The sequence below is a fragment of the Tasmannia lanceolata genome, unplaced genomic scaffold (genome assembly GCF_043159265.1).
Source record: "Tasmannia lanceolata isolate RefF3 unplaced genomic scaffold, GAP_Taslan_0.1 ptg000037l, whole genome shotgun sequence".
In the NCBI taxonomy this organism is placed as follows: domain Eukaryota; kingdom Viridiplantae; phylum Streptophyta; class Magnoliopsida; order Canellales; family Winteraceae; genus Tasmannia; species Tasmannia lanceolata.
Window position 1 is genome coordinate 12,492,249 of NW_027518714.1, and position 19,312 is coordinate 12,511,560.

At 37.0% G+C, this 19,312-nt stretch overlaps 1 protein-coding gene across 6 annotated transcripts in view; it reads left to right on the forward strand.

Moving 5' to 3' along the window:
* Nucleotides 1-19,312, forward strand: part of LOC143860283 (putative triglyceride lipase) — a 36,620-nt gene that overhangs the window by 5,271 nt on the left and 12,037 nt on the right. For 5 of the 6 annotated variants that reach the window (XR_013239657.1, XR_013239659.1, XM_077370852.1 and 2 more), the window contains exons 4-12: nucleotides 1,555-1,622; nucleotides 7,775-7,844; nucleotides 10,964-11,045; nucleotides 13,902-13,966; nucleotides 15,713-16,714; nucleotides 16,893-16,955; nucleotides 17,099-17,145; nucleotides 18,761-18,806; nucleotides 18,984-19,063. Coding sequence is in view for 4 of the 6 variants with exons in the window: in XM_077370852.1 (XP_077226967.1) it covers nucleotides 1,555-1,622; nucleotides 7,775-7,844; nucleotides 10,964-11,045; nucleotides 13,902-13,966; nucleotides 15,713-16,714; nucleotides 16,893-16,955; nucleotides 17,099-17,145; nucleotides 18,761-18,806; nucleotides 18,984-19,063 (1,523 nt within the window). In the remaining 2 variants the exon portion in view is untranslated. The remainder of the gene's footprint in view (nucleotides 1-1,554; nucleotides 1,623-7,774; nucleotides 7,845-10,963; nucleotides 11,046-13,901; nucleotides 13,967-15,712; nucleotides 16,715-16,892; nucleotides 16,956-17,098; nucleotides 17,146-18,760; nucleotides 18,807-18,983; nucleotides 19,064-19,312) is intronic. The other variant, XM_077370853.1, reaches the window with a different exon arrangement.

Below are 19,312 nucleotides of genomic sequence, written 5' to 3' on the forward strand. Positions count from 1 at the left end.
TCCACAAAAGGAAGCGATATCAATTGAGATCAGGGAAACGCAGAATAGTGTAAGTTCTCAGGAATCCATACTTCAACCGAAGAACAGCTTCTCAACAATAAACCATGGGGAGGGCACTGATGATGATGAACGGATAGGGACTGAGACAGAGTACTCCTCCAAAGAAGAGTCGGAACAAGAAGTTGATGAAGAAGAACACCCCAACAAAAGAAAACAGAACTCCTCCATCATAGGAAAACAGAACCCCCAAAGGTTCATAAGTTGAGGAAGAGCTAGAGAGTAAGGAAGTTTAACTAGAAGATGATAGACCTCCTAGATCATTAGGGGCTTAAATTCACATGACTATGGGGACCGGCTCTAGAGATCATGTGCCTCCCAAGCCCCTCCAAAACCAGCTCGTGCGTTTTCTTTTCTCTTTTCTCTTGCTTGTTTTGAGTTTGATTTCAAGGGACCATGACCCTGGTTGTTCTGCTCCCTTTCATAGACAATGTTCTAAGGATTGGCTAGTTGTTCTTCTATTGTATCACCTTTCTTTAATTTAATATATTGGTAGGGGTCCGCCTAACCCCAGCTTACCGATAAAAATAAATGTTGTCAGGTGGCAAAAGAAATGGTCAACAAAGTGGTAACTCAAGCACATTTTGTTGTGACTGAGGATCAACTTCCCTATTTGTTCACAAATGAATTGAAATTCATTCCCTACTTTGTGTGTGAATGCTAATTGGTAGTCGGACAATGTTAAAAGCCACTTTGGTCCCTTTTTTTGAATGGTGGAAACTTGCATTAAAAGAGACCGAGATGGTCAAATACAAGAAGAAGAAAGAAGGGGAAAACATAAAAATTACAATCAACAGATAAAATCCAATGAACAAAAAATAAAGGCTTCAAGATAGGAGGAAATCATATTGCTTCAAATTCTCCAAGCTAACCCACTCTCTAGCTAGCCGATCCACCGCCTCATTTGCAGATCTTCTGACATGGTGAAAAGAAACTTTCGAATTGGCCATCACATCGTGAATTTTGTCAAACAACTGCTTAAATCTCCACGGGCGCACTTTAGAGCCATTCAACCATCGTATTACATTGATCGAATCCCCTTCCGCCGCCACCATATCTCCATGGGTGTACACAGACATTTTGGTCTTTTTTTTTAAAAGTGGAAGACATTTTGGTCCTTGTACATCATTTTCTTATTTTATCATTGTTTGGTCATTATTTTCTTTATATTAGCTAGTGCTGTCCTTTGAAAACTTTGTAGCTTATTTATCCGTATCTCATGTTTCTGTAGCAATGCCAATATTTTTGAAATTAAGATAATACACAAAATTGGCATAGGTTTGACCAAATAGTTTGTTCAGTTTTGCACCATGTTTCCCAATATTCTCTTTCTGAATATTGGTGCTTGGGGTCTTGTTAATTGATGGAACACCTGAAGGTTGTCCTTTATGAATTATAAGACCAACATTTTTCACATGCATTTGTACAACTCTGCAGTTCCTCTAGTGTTTTAGTGTCTTAACAGGATTTTTGTTAAAACTTGAATCAAATTTTCAGGGAACAAGTGATCCTTATGTGGTAATACAATTGGATGGTCAGGTTGCAAAAAGCAAGGTCAAATGGGCGTAAGTTAATATTGTTTTTGAATAGCGTAAGTTAATATTGTGTTTGAATATCTCTTTTGAACGGCGAAGTTGGTTGAAAGAGAATGACATTCTTTGTGAGATATGTTCTTTTCCATTTTTGATGGTTGACATTATTAATTCACATCAGACTTCTAGTAACACCTATTGTGATGACATGGCGTAAATGTTACTTCCTCAGAAATTAATCTTTATTTGGGCTGAATATTTCACAATGAAATTATATGGTGTACACGCCTAGTTGCATATAATGGGTGTACGACAAAGGTGCCACCCTTGATGTTTGATCCAAATACAGCCTCTTATAAAATCGGCTGTTCTTGGATGAAATATCAAAGGGTGGCACTGTGATTACGCTCAGTTCCGCTCGGACTTCATATAATCAAATCATGCTAACACCCAGCTTATGTTGTTATCTAGGTCTTGTCTCAATGGAAATTGCATATAGACACTATATTGTTTTTAAAAGTTTGATCAGTTGGTAGTCTTTGATCAGAGATTTTTGGATCCATATGATTTTTTATCTTCGCTCCGTTTGGTTGCTCGGGGTGGCTCGGAAAGTAGTGGAATATGAAGTCAAAAGAAGTCAAACAGGAGGAGACTAGAATTTTGATTTGTCTAGAATTACCTTGGAGAATAGTGAAGCAGTGTTTGGTTGCACGGCATATCCTCGGAAAGTAGGAGAATAAGTAGGGGTGTCATTACTAATATAGGGATAGATGAAAGAAAGAGGGAAGAGAGAGAAAGAGAGAGCATCATTCCCTAGAAAATTCAACCAAAATTCTTTAGTTTTGGAAGGATTTGCTTTTAGAAGGAACAAAGAATCCACATCATCACACAAGTAATTATTACATGGGAGACATCCAAGGGAGTCCAATGCTATTTTGGCAACCAAACATGGAATGGCATGCCAAATCCAAGCCAAATTCCGACGACTGCCGAGCTTTTGTGCAACCAAACGAAGCACTAAAGGATCTCAAGAAAATTTATGTTATGGTATCAGGGAACAAAGATTTAAGTGGGTGTTTTCCATGAATCTTCGTGGCACTGTTTGATTTGTGGATAGGAATAAGAGTGAAAACAGAGGTGAGTGGGTTCCCCATTTCTAGTGTTATAGCACAACCAAACAGGAGCATGTGGGATGAAGAAATCTCCACTATTCTTGCATCTCCCATCTGCAAACCAACCATACTCTACTATCAGGCTGGCTAAATATTGAAACTAAATATTGGTGGCGGCAGAAAGATTCTTTAATTGTTCAACTGGTGAAGAGCACTGTGCTGGATTTGGTGGAGTAATTATGATTAAGGAGGGTACTTTACTTTTGCTTCTCAGTAGTCTATCTGGTCAAGCCCATTCGATCTAGGCTGATTTTTTTGCAACGTGACATTGAATAGAAGTGTTAGTAGATCACTCTATGTCGAAGGTGATTTACTTGCAAGCAAGGTTTTAAATTTTGGTTTCGGTTTCGGTTTCTTTCATCAGCGAAACCGAATATTTATGCCAAAATCTTGTAAAATAACGGAAACGTATTGGTATGAAATCACGCCTTAATCTAGGTAAGATTCTTCACCTCTGGTTTTTCGTTTTTCTTTTTTGTTGTTTTTAGAAATATCTTAAAGGAATCTCGTTGTTCTTCTTTTTTCCATGAGTGGAGTTAATTTTTGTCAGGGTTTTTGTCGAAATGTGATTTCCACACACTTTTTTTTCTGAAAAGTTACATGTTTCACATGTTTCAACCGAATCATGAATGAAATCCTGAAATTCCGGGCAGAATTTGTTATTTTTCCGAATCCAAGTAGATTTCTTTCCGGTAGCAGCCGAAATTGAAATGTTTTAACCGAAATTTAAATCCATACTTTCAAGTTTGCAATTCAATGGCTGAGGGAGTCTGCCCGCCCTTAATATTTCTCTCTCACTTTAGAGACATGGAATTATGATGTTTAACTTTGAGTATTTCTATTCCTTCCATATTCATAGGGATGGAAATGTACTGGTAGTTTTTTATTTTTTTTGAATGGCGAAGGATTATATTAAAAGAAGAAAAAAGGGAAAACCCGCGACCGAGAAGGACAAAATATGGTGATTACAATAAGAAAACAAGAAGATAAAATGTACGATAGAACTCCCAAGAAGCTAAAGGTCTCACGGAGGAAGATAAAAAATCTCCAATGACTCCCTCCCAACTCCCACCCAAGCTAAACGATGCGCGTCGGAATTGGTCGATCTGCTGACATGCTGGAAGCACAATGGGAAACCCGTCACTCTATCTTGAATCTCGTCAATCATGTGCGCAAATCTCTAGGGCAAAGAATGGCTACCATCCATCCTCATGATAACATTCAACAAATCTCTCTCCATTATTAGGTTGCCAAGGACATAAGAGTTTAAAATCCTGATACCCTGTAAGACTGCCCTAAACTCTTATTTTTTAGAGCTCATAATTTCAATTGGGCCAGAGAAAGCCCACCTGGTATGGCCCCTCTCATCCCGAAGCCCACCAACTCCCTATGGCCCTGGGTTCCCCAGACTCGAGCTGTCAAAGTTAAGTTTCAGCAACCTAGGGCCAGGACAAGACCAATGAGGAGAAGGGACCTCCTTCCTCTCCCTGCTGAAGCAAATCTCTCTCCAACTCCAGCTGATGTCGGAATACAAAATGAACCTGAAGCACGGAAGGTAGATCGATCTTTTGACAAGACATTGAAAAAACCATTCATTCCTTTCCTCCCAAAGGAAGGAATGAAAGCAAGGTAGATCGATCTTTTGACAAGATCTTTTGACAAGACCTCCTTCCTTTCCTCTCCCTGCTAGCAGCACTGTCCGCCACCAAGGTTTCCAATTTCTGTTTCGGTTTTGATTTCAGATGCCAAGGAAATGGAAACGTTTTGGTTTTGGTTGGAAATTTCGGTGGAAATCCTGTAAAATCACGAAAACGTGTGGAAACATATGCAAATAATAGAATTTTAAGATGAAACTTCAGGAAATGCTAGAATAAATACAAACGCACGTTTAGAAACCATCACATAAGCATCATAACCATCCATAATAGTTTACTGACATCGAACACCTAGTGGGCAAGTGACATGCGCTGTCGCACATGTCTGATATTTCAGTGCATGCAACATTTCACATGTAATTTATATAAATATGTATACATTGTACATATACCACATTTCATATGCAATTCATATAAATATAATTACGTAACACGTATTGATATAATATACCACTAATGTACTTAGAGTTTTGGTTTCGATATCGTTTTGATGAGGATGGAAATGGAAACATTTCGGTCATTTTGTGTTAGTTTTAATGAAAATTTAAAACCATGCCTCCCACAAGTTCCTCGCCTTCCTCGGCCAAGGGGCAAAAACCAACAATCCAAAAGGTCAGACATCACTGGGGAAAGACCCATGCAATTCTGAATCTCTGAAGAATGCGACCCCAGACCTCACATTCTAGTCTTCAATTAATGAAAATGTGATCCAACGATTCCCCATCCTCCACGCAAAGAGCGCAATGATCCGCACTCAGCATCTTACGGTGTCACAGATGATCGATCGTCAGGATTCTGTCTTGGAAGGCAGACCACCCAAACACACAGACTTTGGGGGAGCTGGAATGCACCATACTCAAGCCAAGTGCGAGGATGAAGGACAAGGTACACTTTGGTGGTAGAAAAACTTTATAGTGAAGGCCCCTTGACGAGCACCAGATCCAAACCCTTTTATCCTTGTAATCTTCTTAATGTAGCAGTAATGTACTGGTAGTCTCGTTAGCATATTTTGCAGTAACCTGTTTTGAGTTAGTCATATGGGACTACATGCCCACTGTATAGTGTAAACTACTTGTTTGGTTCTAGGAAGGGCTTATCTGTGAGCTTTTGGGTTTCTGACATCGTTTGATCAATCAGATGTGAACTAAATGAGATTTTTTCAAGTCCGTCTGTAAATCCGAGGAATGTGAATTTTGAGAAACCCAAGACGGCCAAATTAATTAGGCATCACTATCAAGAGATGCAGTATAGAATAATAGCATACCAAGAACAATAAGAAAGTACAGTCTGGACCTAAAGTCTCTGAGAACACTCGACAAGTTGTATTTTTGTTTGTTACCAACAAAAAACCTGACGGTTGATGCATAAACTTCTTAAATATCATATGATTCAAGGATTATAGTGGGTTAATATGGTAGGCATAATCCTATTATCAACAATGGGGTACAACATGAATCCTGAATATAACATGGACAAGCTTATGAACTGCATAACCTGCTAAATACCTTTTTTGTGAACTTTATACATCTGTAGATGCAAGAATTGTATGTAAAGTAATTATCTATACTCGTGATTAGAAGAAAGCCTCCAGTTACTGTCTCACTAAAATCTACAAATGCTCAATTAAATAAATTCTGGGATTAACAAAAAAAATGTACAAAAGCTCAATTTCTCCTTTAGTGTTCATCTCCCCCCGTAGCTTTTGTGCAATTTTCTGGTACAATATCCATAACTTCTCGTGTTGGATTTGAGAGCCAACAACATAAAGAAGTGTTGATTTCTAGACCGATGGTTTTCAGATAGGTGATCATTTCGGCAGGTTTGGTTTAGAAGGAAAGGCTTCATAATTACTTAATGTTGCTTGAGTAGATTATCAGGTTCTTTATATAATAGTTTTGACCACATCTTTTAATAGGAAATATGGTTCGTTTTTATTTATTTTGTCTTTTTTTTTTTTTCAATTTTGTTGATTTGTCAAAGTATCATTGAATTGAGAGAGATATATATGAAGAAAGATTTCGGTAACTAAAACCCATGCTGATCTGAAGGGTCCGGAACAGTTTGAAAAAAAAAACTTGTAGCTGTCCTTCCAAACCCCTGCTTACCAACCAAAAGAAAAATCATTTAGCCCGTTTCATGTGTTCCAAAACTCGTATTGGCAGCCATTTTCTATGAACACGTGAACAACAATAAAGGGTGTCTACGAAGTTGTAATCTGTACCCGGCCTTACAGAACCCTTGGTGTAGCTTGGGTTGGTGCAAATCCTTGTGGGCAGTGTGGCATCAACAAGCTCTTAGAGCCACAACCTAGCTGTGATAGCCTTCCTAGGCTTTTTCTATGTTAACCAAAAATCCTCTTAGGCTATGGCAGGGGTCCAGTAAACCTTCAAGGCTGAGAGGTGGGCTGTTTATCTACAAGGCGTATTAACATGGTCTAGTCAGCCTAATGCAAATTATGGTGATAGCTGGGCGCAAACCCTTTGGGAGGTGGTCTAGCTTCTAATGAAGGGGTTCCAACCGCTGTTGTGGGTTGCATGGTAATCCCATGGCTAATCCTATCAGTCGTCGGACTGATAATTTTGAAACCTTAGGTTGTACTTAAGCTTTGTTTTTTTTTTGATAGGTAAACTGAGATTGGACCCTCGACCTCTTGGTTGAGGAACAAATCCTTTTACCAATGAGCTAGAGGCTCAACCCCTTGTTGTACTTAAGCTTTTGCATTTATCATAAAACAAAAATGAATACAATGTGATTTTTACTTCTTTCTATGAGTTTGACTCGATCCATATGTACACAAACTGTGACGGAGAACCCTATGCTTGGGCCTCAACACCTACTATCCAATCCGTCTTCTTGAATTTTTAGGTGCTCATTACTAAATTTTAAGTTCGTAAAATGGTATAAACAGGAAAAGCATGGTGTCACTCTTGCCTAGCGAGTTCATCTGTTCCATTAATGGGGTTATTATATCATTAATGTTTGAGATGAAGGTGCGGTGAAAAGGGGAAATTTTGGAATTTTATTTAACTGGCATTTTATATTTGGGAGGTACTAGTTTTCCCAATATCTTATATTTAAGCTACTGCAATGGGTGAACCAAGGTAATTACAGTTTTCTATAGAACCGTTTCCGGCCATAACTTATGATTAACATATTTTGATTGTTTGCATGGATCATGTTCAGTAGTTTTAACAAATTGAAAATTATCTGTATGTTTGATTTATCTCACTATACAAGAAAGTTTATGTTTTGGGAAAAGGTGGTGAACTTAGTAGTGAGCAACTAATTTTCTTGCCTAGTTTGGAGGACCTGTCGGTTTTCCAGCTGCTTTTGATTATGAACAACTGGATGCTTGCAGGACAAAAGAGCCAACATGGAATGAGGACTTCACTTTTAATTTCAAGAAGAATCCCACAAAAAACCTTCAGGTCTAAATCCTTCCTCAACAAAATTTGGGTTTTTACCAATGTTGTATTAGTATGGGTATGAATGTCGGATTCCGGATTCGGCAAACTTTAAAAAGAAAGTCTTTTGGATTCATATTTTGGTTTTCTATAAGTTACCACCTTCTTGATGCAGTTACAAATTTACACAAGTTTTGAATCTACCTTCTTGATCGAGTTGCAAATTAACTGAAGTTTTGAATCTTTTGTGGTCACGTGATTTATCTCTATAAAATCATTATTTTATGAAGTTAAAATTTAAACTTTGATCCTACCTTCTTGATCGAGTTGCAAATTTACTTAGTTTTTTTAATCTACTGAGGTTACCTGATTTATCTCTATAAATTCATTATTTATGATGAAGTTAAAATCTAAACTTTGATCTGCTATTTATTGAAGTAACACTTCAATAAATTTTGATAGGACCCTGTCATTGTTATAATATACATATAGATAGGTAAAATGGTAATTTTAATTAACAAAATTATTATAGGTTGCGAATGTAAGCTTTCCTTTTTTGTTTCTCTATTTTTTCATTGGTCATTTTTTCTCTCTACTTATTTGTTTAGGGAAAAAAACATACATGCTAATAATGGACGCTTTAAGACCTTATCTTTAAAGGCTTAGTCCTGACCCACATTTTTATTCGATTACTGAGTTAGGCAAACTTCTAGCCTGTGGTCATCATGGTGAAGCCCAACCAGATCCAGCATGAGCAGCGACTTAAAATAGTCCATTGTGATATCAAACTTATTCACAACTTTATCTCTAGTATTTCTTAATGTGCACAACAACACACGTCTGTAGCTCCAATCTTTAGTTGTTTTTTCTTTTTTACATTTTTCGTTTCTGGGTTATCTAAGTTTCTATAGCACTAATTTCTATGTTTCACAAGACATAAATACAAATTTTGAATTACCTTAATGTATTTTGTATAGGGAGATGATAAATTCGCACCCCCTGTAGGATGATTTGCACCGCTTATAATGTGAATTGCGTCAGACTTTAACACTTTTTGACGTCAAATCACGTTATAAGGGGTGCAAATCATCCTACAGAGGGTGCAAATATATCATCACCCTTTTTATAACTGCTTTCTTTGTGCCTCCACTTCCTAAATTTCTGGAATTTTCTCCTTTCTGCTTCCTTTCCAGCTTCTGCTTACATACGTTCAGAAATTTAGGAATGGGTTTCTTGGTCGATTAGTTATAATATTTCATTACTTAACAAATAACCTAAGCTATAACTCAAGCAGCATAGGCTGTATACCAACATGGCAAGAGACCACCATGGACTTTATTGCGTGAATGGACTAAAGCATAGTTTTGCATTGTCATTGTGAAGGCTAAGAGGCAATAATTATATTGAAATGTTGAAGTCTCTTATTGTAGTGGACTTTTTCGTTGAAAATAGACACAAGTCCGGTGGTGATTTCGATCCCTGTATCAGTGATATGTGGATTTTTTAAATATTTGATCTTTATTTACTGCTTTGTGTATTTAAATCATCTATGTTAAAGTATAAATGATAAATAACACCTTTCTCCAATAGCTTAAGCTTCTGGACAAGTTGGTAAGTTAACAATGTATCAAAGCCAAAGGTCTCGAGTTCAAACCTCCCGGATAGCAAAAATCCACATGCGATGGTCGGCCCAAAGTGGGACCACATGTGCCACGTGTTTGCCAAGTGGGCCACACGTGCGGGGGAGTGTTAAAGTATAAATGATAAATAACACCTTTCTCCAATAGCTTAAGCTTCTGGAGAAGTTGGTAAGTTAACAATCTAGCAGCAACTATCTAACAAAGATGCTTCATTTTTTAGAAAGTTAACTTGTTGATTCCTGAGTCAGCCATTTTGAAATGGGAATCACTTAGAGAACATATTTGACTTTTACTATACGATGCATATGACTTTTCTAGCATGTCCTTGGGGAAATCTCTGCTCCGTGTAATTTGCTTCTTTTTCCTTTGTAATAGACGTTCTCTGTCTGTTTGTAAAAAGAAAAAATACTATGAATTTCTATTTTTATATGTATTCTTGATGCAGTGCCAACATGACAGCTATGTCACGTCTGGGTGGCTTGGGTGGAGTGTCCAAGCTGCATTCCTGCCATTAATTATAATGCAGCACCCAGATTTTGAACCTGACTTTTGGACTTCTAGATGGAAGAATCTTGAAAAGTGGTAAACTAAGAAGTTGTAGATAGTTTTGTGCTCTTTCCAACGTGTATTAGAACTCGTAAATCAGACTAGTGGTTAGAAAGTTATGACAATTTTAGTAGATTGTGTATGTGGGTTCCCAAACTAGTCAAGTTTTGTGAGTTCCAAAGCAATTTATGATATGTAAATCCCTAAGCGAGTCAGTGGAGAAGCTTGAATGAATTTTCTCTTAGAGTCTTTCATTTAAAGGGATATAAACCATTTGTAGAAGTATTTTGGATTTTGATAAACTTATGTTCTTGATAATATATCAATTGGGTTGAGCATTGCTCCCATTTTCTTCTTCTTCTTCTTCTCTTAGTTGTGTTGTTGTGTTCTTATTTCTTCTTCTTCCTTCTTAAGCACCCGCATTAATTCTATATTTATATTTGTGAATATGTTCATCTTTTACTACATATTCTTATGTACATTTATATATCTCTATAGATGTTGGATTGCATTAGGTCTCTTATATTTATATCCATGGATATGTATATCTTTTAGTACATGTTCTCATATACTTTTATATATCTCTATAGATGTGGGAGTGCATTAGGTCTCTTGGGTTGTGTAAGTCTGTTATCTCATTTTCATGTCTGACACCTGCACAAGTATACATGTCAACTACATAGACCAGGACAGATTACATTTTATGTTGAACAATTTTATGTTGAGTTCTCTTCTGTAAGCTGTTTGAGCTCTAGTTTCTCTTTATCTTTGTATATTCTGTTTCCTACTGCTTAATTTTCTATGCTTTGTAAGTAATATTCTATGTTCTCTAATATATCGTATAATGCCAATGAGTTATACTGAAATAGATTTTTTAGGAGTTGAGTATGTGAGTCATACCATGATTCATGAGTAATTGTGATCCTTATTTTCTAATTCGTGGTCTTCAAACATTAGGTTGCAGCTTGGGATGCAAACCTTGTAACTCCACATAAGCGCATGGGAAATGCCGGCATTAACCTAGAATTTTTATGTGATGGTGAGAGTGTTACCTCTTTCTGCTATAGCGATATATAACTTTCACCTGTTCAAATAATAATAATAATAATAATGGATTTGCTAGGGTCCATCGCAAAAGGCATTTTGCAGCTAGTCTGTCACATGTCAGACCAGCCGCGAAATGCCTTTTGCGATGGACGCTCGCAATTCTCTAATAATAATAATAATAATAATTAGGGATTTGCTAGGGATTTTTGCAGAAAGGCATTTTGCGGCTGGCTGATGCGTATGAGATCAGCCACACAGGCTCACTTTTCAGCATATTTTGTCTTATCCATTTATTTCATCTGAGGTGGCTGCTCTCACATGCAACAGCCAGCCGTGAAATGCCTATCTGCGATGGTTCCTAGCAAAGTAGCAAATGCTTATTAATAATAAAGAAAGATATCCACTCTTTGTTTTAATTATGACACCTCTCTTCATGTTACACTTCTCTAAATAGCTGTGAACAATTGTTACTATTCCCAAAACACTATCAATAGCTAATAGAAAAAGTGTAATAAAATGAGGAGTGCATTATCGACACACGGGACTGTGAATACGATTTTCCTAATAATGATAATAATATTTTTTATCATTAAGAAGATGCCTGATGAGTGGAGGAAGAGTACATTAGTACCTACTTATAAGAATAAAGGGGATATTCAGAGTTGCACCAATTACCAAGGAATTAAGGTAATGAGTCACACCAAGAAGCTTTGGGAGAGGGTAATTGAGCATAGACTAAGAAAAGAGACTAAGGTGTCAGAGAATCATTTTGGCTTCATGCCCGATCGATCGACTATGGAAGCTATCTTCTTGATTAGGCGATTAATGGAGAGATTTAGAGAAAATAAAAAGAATCTTCATATGGTTTTCATTGATTTGGAGAAAGCGTATGATAGGGTTCCCAGGTGTGTTGTGGTGGGTCCTTGAAAGGAAAAAAGTGCCTACTAAATATGTTGATGTGATTAAGGATATGTACGATGCGCAGTTACTAGTGTCAGAACCACGGATGGCACGTCTAGTGAGTTTCCAATTACAATAGGACTGCACCAAGGATCGGCTCTAAGCCCTTATCTTTTTACGCTAGTTATGGATGAGCTTACGGAGGGTATCCAGGATGAGGTGCCGTGGTGTATGTTATTTGCAGATGACGTAGTATTAATCGACGAAACCAAAGCAGGAGTAAATGCTAAATTAGAGTTATGGAGAACTACTTTGGAATCTAAAGGTTTTAGACTGAGTAGGACTAAGACAGAATATATGGAATGCAACTTTAGTAATGTAAGGAGGCGGGACGAGGATGTAGTAAATATGACTGGACAGGAGGTACCTAAGAGGGATATCTTTCGCCATCTTGGTTCAATTCTACACAAGGAAGGAGAGATTGAAGATGATGTTAACCATAGAATAAGAGCAGGTTAGTTGAAGTGGAAGCTTGCCTCATGAGTTCTATGCGACCGTAAAATCCCTACCGAGTTTGAAGGGAAAGTTTTATAAGACAACTGTGAGGCCAGCCATGCTGTACAGCTCAAAATGTTGGGCTACCAAGAAGCAACATGTGCATAAAATGAGTGTAGCGGAGATGCGAATGCTTAGATGGATGTGCGGCCACACAAGGCTAGATAGAATAAAAAATGAAGACATTCGTAAAAAGGTGGGGGTGGCTCCAATTGAGGAGAAGATGAGAGAGCACTGCTTAAGATGGTTTGGAAATATCCAAAGTAGGCCTTTGGATGCTCCGGTGAGAAGAGGCGACTCGTGCCAAATTGATGGAGTAAAAAGAGGTAGGGGTAGACCGAAAACAACTTGGGTAGAAACATTGAGGAAAGACTTGATAGTTAGGAACATAACAGAGAACATGACCTTGGATAGGATAGAATGGAAGAAAATGATCCACGTAGAAGAACCCAACTAGAACCAGGATTAGAGCCGGGTAGATTCCTCTTACCTTCTTCATGAATTTTTTTTCTAAAGGATTCATTTTGCCTACCCCAACTAGTTTGGGACAAAGGCTTTGTTGAGTTGAGAATTAATACAATAGATTTTGTTGCCGTTCAAAAAAATAAAAATAAAAATAATAGATATTATTAGTAAGGGCATTGGTATTGCCACTCTTATCTTAAATGTCACCATTCCAATTTTCCTAAGGCTCTGTTTCTTTTAATGTAGTACTCCCATTTTAAGTGGAAGTTGAAAGAAACAGAGCCTAAGTGCAAAATTGCAAAAGCACATTAGATAAGACAAATGATGGTTTTCTAATTTCTAATTTAAGAGGGTGATCAATTAACAAAACCAATAATATAATGAAAACAATAGTGTTATGGGAAATGATATTTTCACCCCCCTTTTCATCTTTTCCAAACCCCTCTTTGCCTGAAATGACCGACGGAGGTAAAGTTTGGCCTACTTTCATTACTTTATTATTTTTTAAACATAATGGTTGCAGGCTCCTGACTCTCTCTGTTACTCTTGTAGAGAAATGGGAACTTTTATTTAAAGTATGAGAAATATATATATATATATATATATATATATATATATATATATAGAGAGAGAGAGAGAGAGAGAGAGAGAGAGAGAGATTATTTCTGAAAATGGAAATTATTATCCTGCACTGCTTCATACATCTTTTGTTACTTTCATCTACAAATATGATGTTACAGTTGTTGCCAACATAATAATTAAGGACCTGTGGAAATGCATAACATAGAGAAAGGAGTATGTTTAGGATATGATTTGTAACCTTTAAGATTGATGCATTTCAGTGATGTATATTTACTTTTGTGGAGCACGCTACTTTGGGTACAAAGGAAACTAATTTTTTCGTATTAGAATGATATTTATATTACAGGAAACTTGCATGAAGTGATGGTGGAATTGGAAGGTATGGGAGGTGGTGGAAAGATACAGTTAGAGGTAATTTTTCCTCCCATTGTTATCAGAAAATTTGTGTTAAGAACTATGACCAAAATGCCTCGGGGGAAAAGGGAAGTACTTTATTTTTTCTCTTAATGAGAGGATCCCCTGGTCAAAATTTTACTTCCATAAACACCTTTGACTATAACCTGGTTAGTTGTGGACGGTGAGGCTGACTTATCACCATTTCCCCATGATTTCCGTATCCATCCATCAAAATAAAATATTCCGTCTTCCTAGAATACCCTTGCCATGAGTAAAAGTCTATTTGAATAATTTGGAGTCAATCATGTTCAAAATATTTTGGGATAAATCCCCATAGGATTGATATGATTTATTTGATAGCTATGTACTTAGCAAATTTTGAGTCAAACCCATGAGAACATGATAGACATGGATTGGCATCAGACCAAGGATCTCTGTTGCAATTACTCCTTGTTAACTAACCAACTTCTCTAAAAGCTTAAGCTGTTGGAGAAAGGCGTTATTTATCTTTTACACTTTAACACTCCCCCGCACGTGTGGCCCACTTGGCAAACACGTGGCACATCTGGTCCCACTTTGGGCGGACCATCGCATGTGGATTTTTGCTATCCGGGAGGTTTGAACTCGAGACCTTTGGCCTGATACCATGTTAACTAACCAACTTCTCTAAAAGCTTAAGCTGTTGGAGAAAGGCGTGATTTATCTTTTATACTTTAACACTCCTAAATTAGTAAGTTTTCTTAAACTTTTTTGTTTTTTTTTTCCTCCACTATCTTTATTACCATGAGCACATCATAGATCGTGCCACAAAATCTCTGGATCTATGATATTGATCGGAGGAAGTATAGTAATTTTTTACTATTTTCAGGTCACTGATTGCATCAGCAAACGTTATGGATTACTTTATCAGAGATAAGTAATTTAGGCTGTTTCCAATCAGATTCACCATATTGATCAAAAGGAATATGAACTATATCTCCATATTACTTTCTCAAAGAAGTTTGCATTGATGATGACTTTCCACTGAGCCACTGGCATGTCTTCTAAAACTGTTTGATTATCCTTTTGATATTATTATTGTTAAAGTATAAAAGATAAATAACGCCTTTCTCCAACAGCTTAAGCTTTTGGAGAAGTTGGTAAGTTAACATGGTAAAGGTCTCGAGTTCAAACCTCCCGGATAGCAATAATCTACATGCGATGGTCGGCCCAGAGTGGGACCACATGTGCCACGTGTTTGCCAAGTGGGCCACACGTGCGGGAAAGTGTTAAAGTAAAAAAGATAAATAACGCCTTTCTCCAACAGCTTAAGCTTTTGGAGAAGTTGGTAAGTTAACATGGTATCAGAGCCAAGGTCTCGAGTTCAAACCTTATGGATAGCAAAAATCCACATGCGATGGTCGGCCCAAAGTGGGACCACATGTGCCATGTGTTTGCCAAGTAGGCCACATGTGCGGGGGAGTGTTAAGTGTGAAAGATAAATAACACCTTTCTCCAACAGCTTAAGCTTTTGGAGAAGTTGGTAAGTTAACAATCATGTCTTTGAATTCCTCGGAAAGAGTTACTTTTGCTAATTTATTACTAGGCTTGATCCTTTTAATTCATTTTCATGCTTCTAAGGACTTCTGTTCATCAACAACTTTTGCAGATCCTTACTGTTGCACTTACCTTTGAAAATTTAATACTTTGGAAAGCTATGATCCAGTTTTATTTTCTTTGCTCGAAACAGTCTTCATTGTATCTAATGGTGAGGTTTATCAGGTCATGTATAAAAGCTTTGATGAAATTGATGAAGAGAAACAATGGTGGAGGATTCCTTTCATGTCAGATTATCTTATGAAAAGCAGTTTTGGTTCTGCTTTAAAAGTGGCCCTCGGCGCTGAGAATGTACAAGCTCGTCAATTTGTGCAGTCTGCATTTGGGCAGTTTAGATCATTCAATTTTACATACCTTCAAAGGGATCGGATTTCTAGTGGTGATAATCAGGGTGAAGAGAGTGCAGTGAAATCTTTAAATCCTGTTGATGAACTTTCAATTCAGTCTTTTCTGGAAGAGACAAGTCAAAAAGGCTCTGATGATAATTTGAGTTGCAAGAATGAGAACAAATTACTGGATCTTAATGATGTGGCCAATGCTAGAGGTAATGAATCCACAGAATCAGGTGAATATTTTTGGAAAACCTTCGCTGATGTTATCAATCAAACTGTGGCCCAGAACCTCGGTTTTTCCATACCTGAAAAAATAAGATTGGATGGATTTGACTTTCTGAAGAAAATGGGCTTACAGTCAAGGAGGATCGCAGAGGCAGAGTATGTTGAATCTGGGCTTGCAACTCCCAAAAGTATTGATGGCGACAATGGTACAAGTGCCTTACCATCTACTACAAAGGGGATTCAGTCTTCACTATCAGATATTAAGAAGGCCTCATGGGATGTGTTGAGGCAGACAGATAGTATCTTTGGAGCATTAATGGTCCTGACTGCCGCATTTTCTCAACAAGAAAAGCAAGAGAGCGGAAAAGATGCTTCTACCGCGGAGGCTGATGGTGTTACAGGATACTCCACAAATGGGAAGGAAAATATCACTGAAGAGGGATCAGTGTTGGATGAAAGACGAGCGGAGGAGATGAAGGCATTGTTCTCAACTGCAGAGAGTGCTATGGAGGCTTGGGCTATGCTTGCTACTTCATTGGGCCATAAAAGTTTCATTAAATCTGAGTTTGAAAAGATATGTTTCCTCGATAATGCATCCACTGATACGCAGGCAATTTATTTTCTTAATCATCCGTTAATGTAGCATAGTGAATTATTGCTTTCTTCTATAATCCATGAGATTGTAAATTTGAAATATGGTAGTTTGGATCATACAATTCAAGATATCGCATCTTCTCTCATGGAATAAGTTTCTTATCTTGTGAATTGCTAAACTCAAAGATCTGCAGGTAGCAATTTGGCGTGATTTTTTGCGGAAAAAATTAGTTGTTGCTTTCAGAGGAACTGAACAAGTATGTTGGTTTTGCTAATATACTTGCAGATGTTGTGTTGGATTTTAGTGGCAATGATAGTAATTTCTTTCTGCTAAACAAATGGTTTTTCTACCACTCATTATGTAGCTTGCATGTGCTAAATTTGTTGATTTCTTGGTCAGGTAAGATGGAAGGATTTGCGAACTGATTTGATGCTAGCTCCTGCTGGGTATATTCTTATCAGATAATTGGCCTCCCAAGTTGCTCCGTTGATTATTCATGTATAATTGGCATTATACTGACTGTGCTTTTGTGTTAGAAATATTACTCCTTTTTCCCTTAATTCTTCTTGGTATTAATATTCTTTTTAAGAATAATGGTCTTAGAATGTTCAATTTTCTTTACTTAGTAAGCCATTCAAAATAAAAAAATAAAGACCTTAAACTCCAGAAAACACCAAGTGACTGAAAATTTGAGTTGCCGGGGGGGGGGGGTTGGTTAAAGAATAGCACCGATTGCATTCGAATATCACAATTGTTGGATGACCATGCTTAATTTTTGATGCAGCTCATGTGCGTTCGGATCTTCACAAACCCACTTACAAACACTATCCAACAATTGAATTGCCTAAGTGACTCAGTTTTGGCAAGTTAATAAAAAAATTTGCCACATCAACCTGGCGAGTTCTTGTCCGATTAATTTTAGACATTGCTTGCAGGGAAATTCAAAAGAAAAAGGTTAAACTAGGGCTTCAACTTAACTGCACTGGTGGCATCACCATGACATTGGCAAGGGGTTTAGACGCCAACAGTAAGATGAAAGAGTTACTTGACTGAAATTTTTTGAGATTTTAATCTAGTTTTAGGGGTGTTTTACTTCGGCCTTGGAATCTGATTTCTATACCAAGTTTGGAAAACTTGTGATGGAGTTTCCTGTTGTTGCTTCCATTAGAGATTTTAGGCTTTAGGAAAGCTTTATTACATGTTATTCCATAGGAAATCACTGGTTGGGATCTGTAGTTGGTTTTAGGGTTGACTAGGAATATATATGCATTAACAGGATTTTGCTATGCTAATTATACTGTTTGGTGGTTTTGCTGGACTTTGAGCTTGCACTTGGCCATTATGATATGATTTGATAAATTTGGTGTTGTTTTCTCTCTAGTACAAATCTGTTGCTTTTTGTACGAATTGCTTGCCTGTTTTCTCTTATATTTTGCGTCTCTATAGCTTGTAAAACAAAGCTTTGCATCGATCTCACATTTTGTTGAGCCCCTTGTTCCCTGATTTTTTCTCTACATGAATAAGCTTATGTTACCTGAGTACAGGTGCATTGTTGAGGTTTGGAAATGATTAGGGTACAAGAAATCTTCTATACTCCAAAAATATGTGATAACTGATAAGTGCATGACAAAGATTGTGTAAATGCATGTGTCATGTGTTACGAACTTAGGATACTGAAAAGTTAGAATACGGGAATTGACGTCCGTCACTAAATTTGCAGAAACTTGATCACTTGTTCGAATTTCACTTTGTTTGTGGTTTATAACTATCAAATTGTGTGGCAATAGCAATATTGAATTAATTAGGGAAACGATATCTGCACTCCTTTGTTTTGATAATGGCACTCAAACCTTATTTTTAATTGTGCTTTTTAAAAAAAAAATTTCTTTAATGACTTGCAATACCCAAAATGCTATGACAACCTCTCACAAAAGTATTAAGTGAGGAGTGCCAATTGGTTATTTCTTCAACTGCGTATTAATGAGAATTTCCACTTGGTTATCATTCCAATAATTTGCATGCAAGTTTCTTATTTTTTTTTATTATGATTAATGTTAATAGGTTAAATCCTGAGAGGCTAGGTGGTGACTTTAAGGAAGAAATACAGGTATGGTCAACACATGGATTTAAGATTAATAAACTATATTGTGCCTATTTTACAGGATATGATGAATTCCTTAAGCGTAAAGCCTAACCATTCAACCCAAAAAAAAAAAAAAAAAACTTAAGCGTAAGGCGAAATGTTCCATCAAAAGGATTTCGTAGCATGTTTTCCTTTTGCCAGGTTCACAGCGGTTTTTTGAGCGCATATGATTCAGTCAGGAATAGGATCATGTCTCTCATTAAAGTCTCAATAGGTTTTGTGTAAGTAATGCCTCTTCAGAAATTTATTTTCATTTGTTATTGACATTGAATGAGAAGTAGTATGTATTAATAATTAGTCATATATTCATAATACCTATCTCTGTGACCTCCTTCAAAAAGTTTATATCTGCTGTTATATTTGGCTTGCAATATTTTTGATCTTTTACTTATATACAACATAATTTTTTGTCTCTGAATGCCTTGGAACACTTATTTGTGATGATGGAAATCAAATTATCTAGCCGTTGA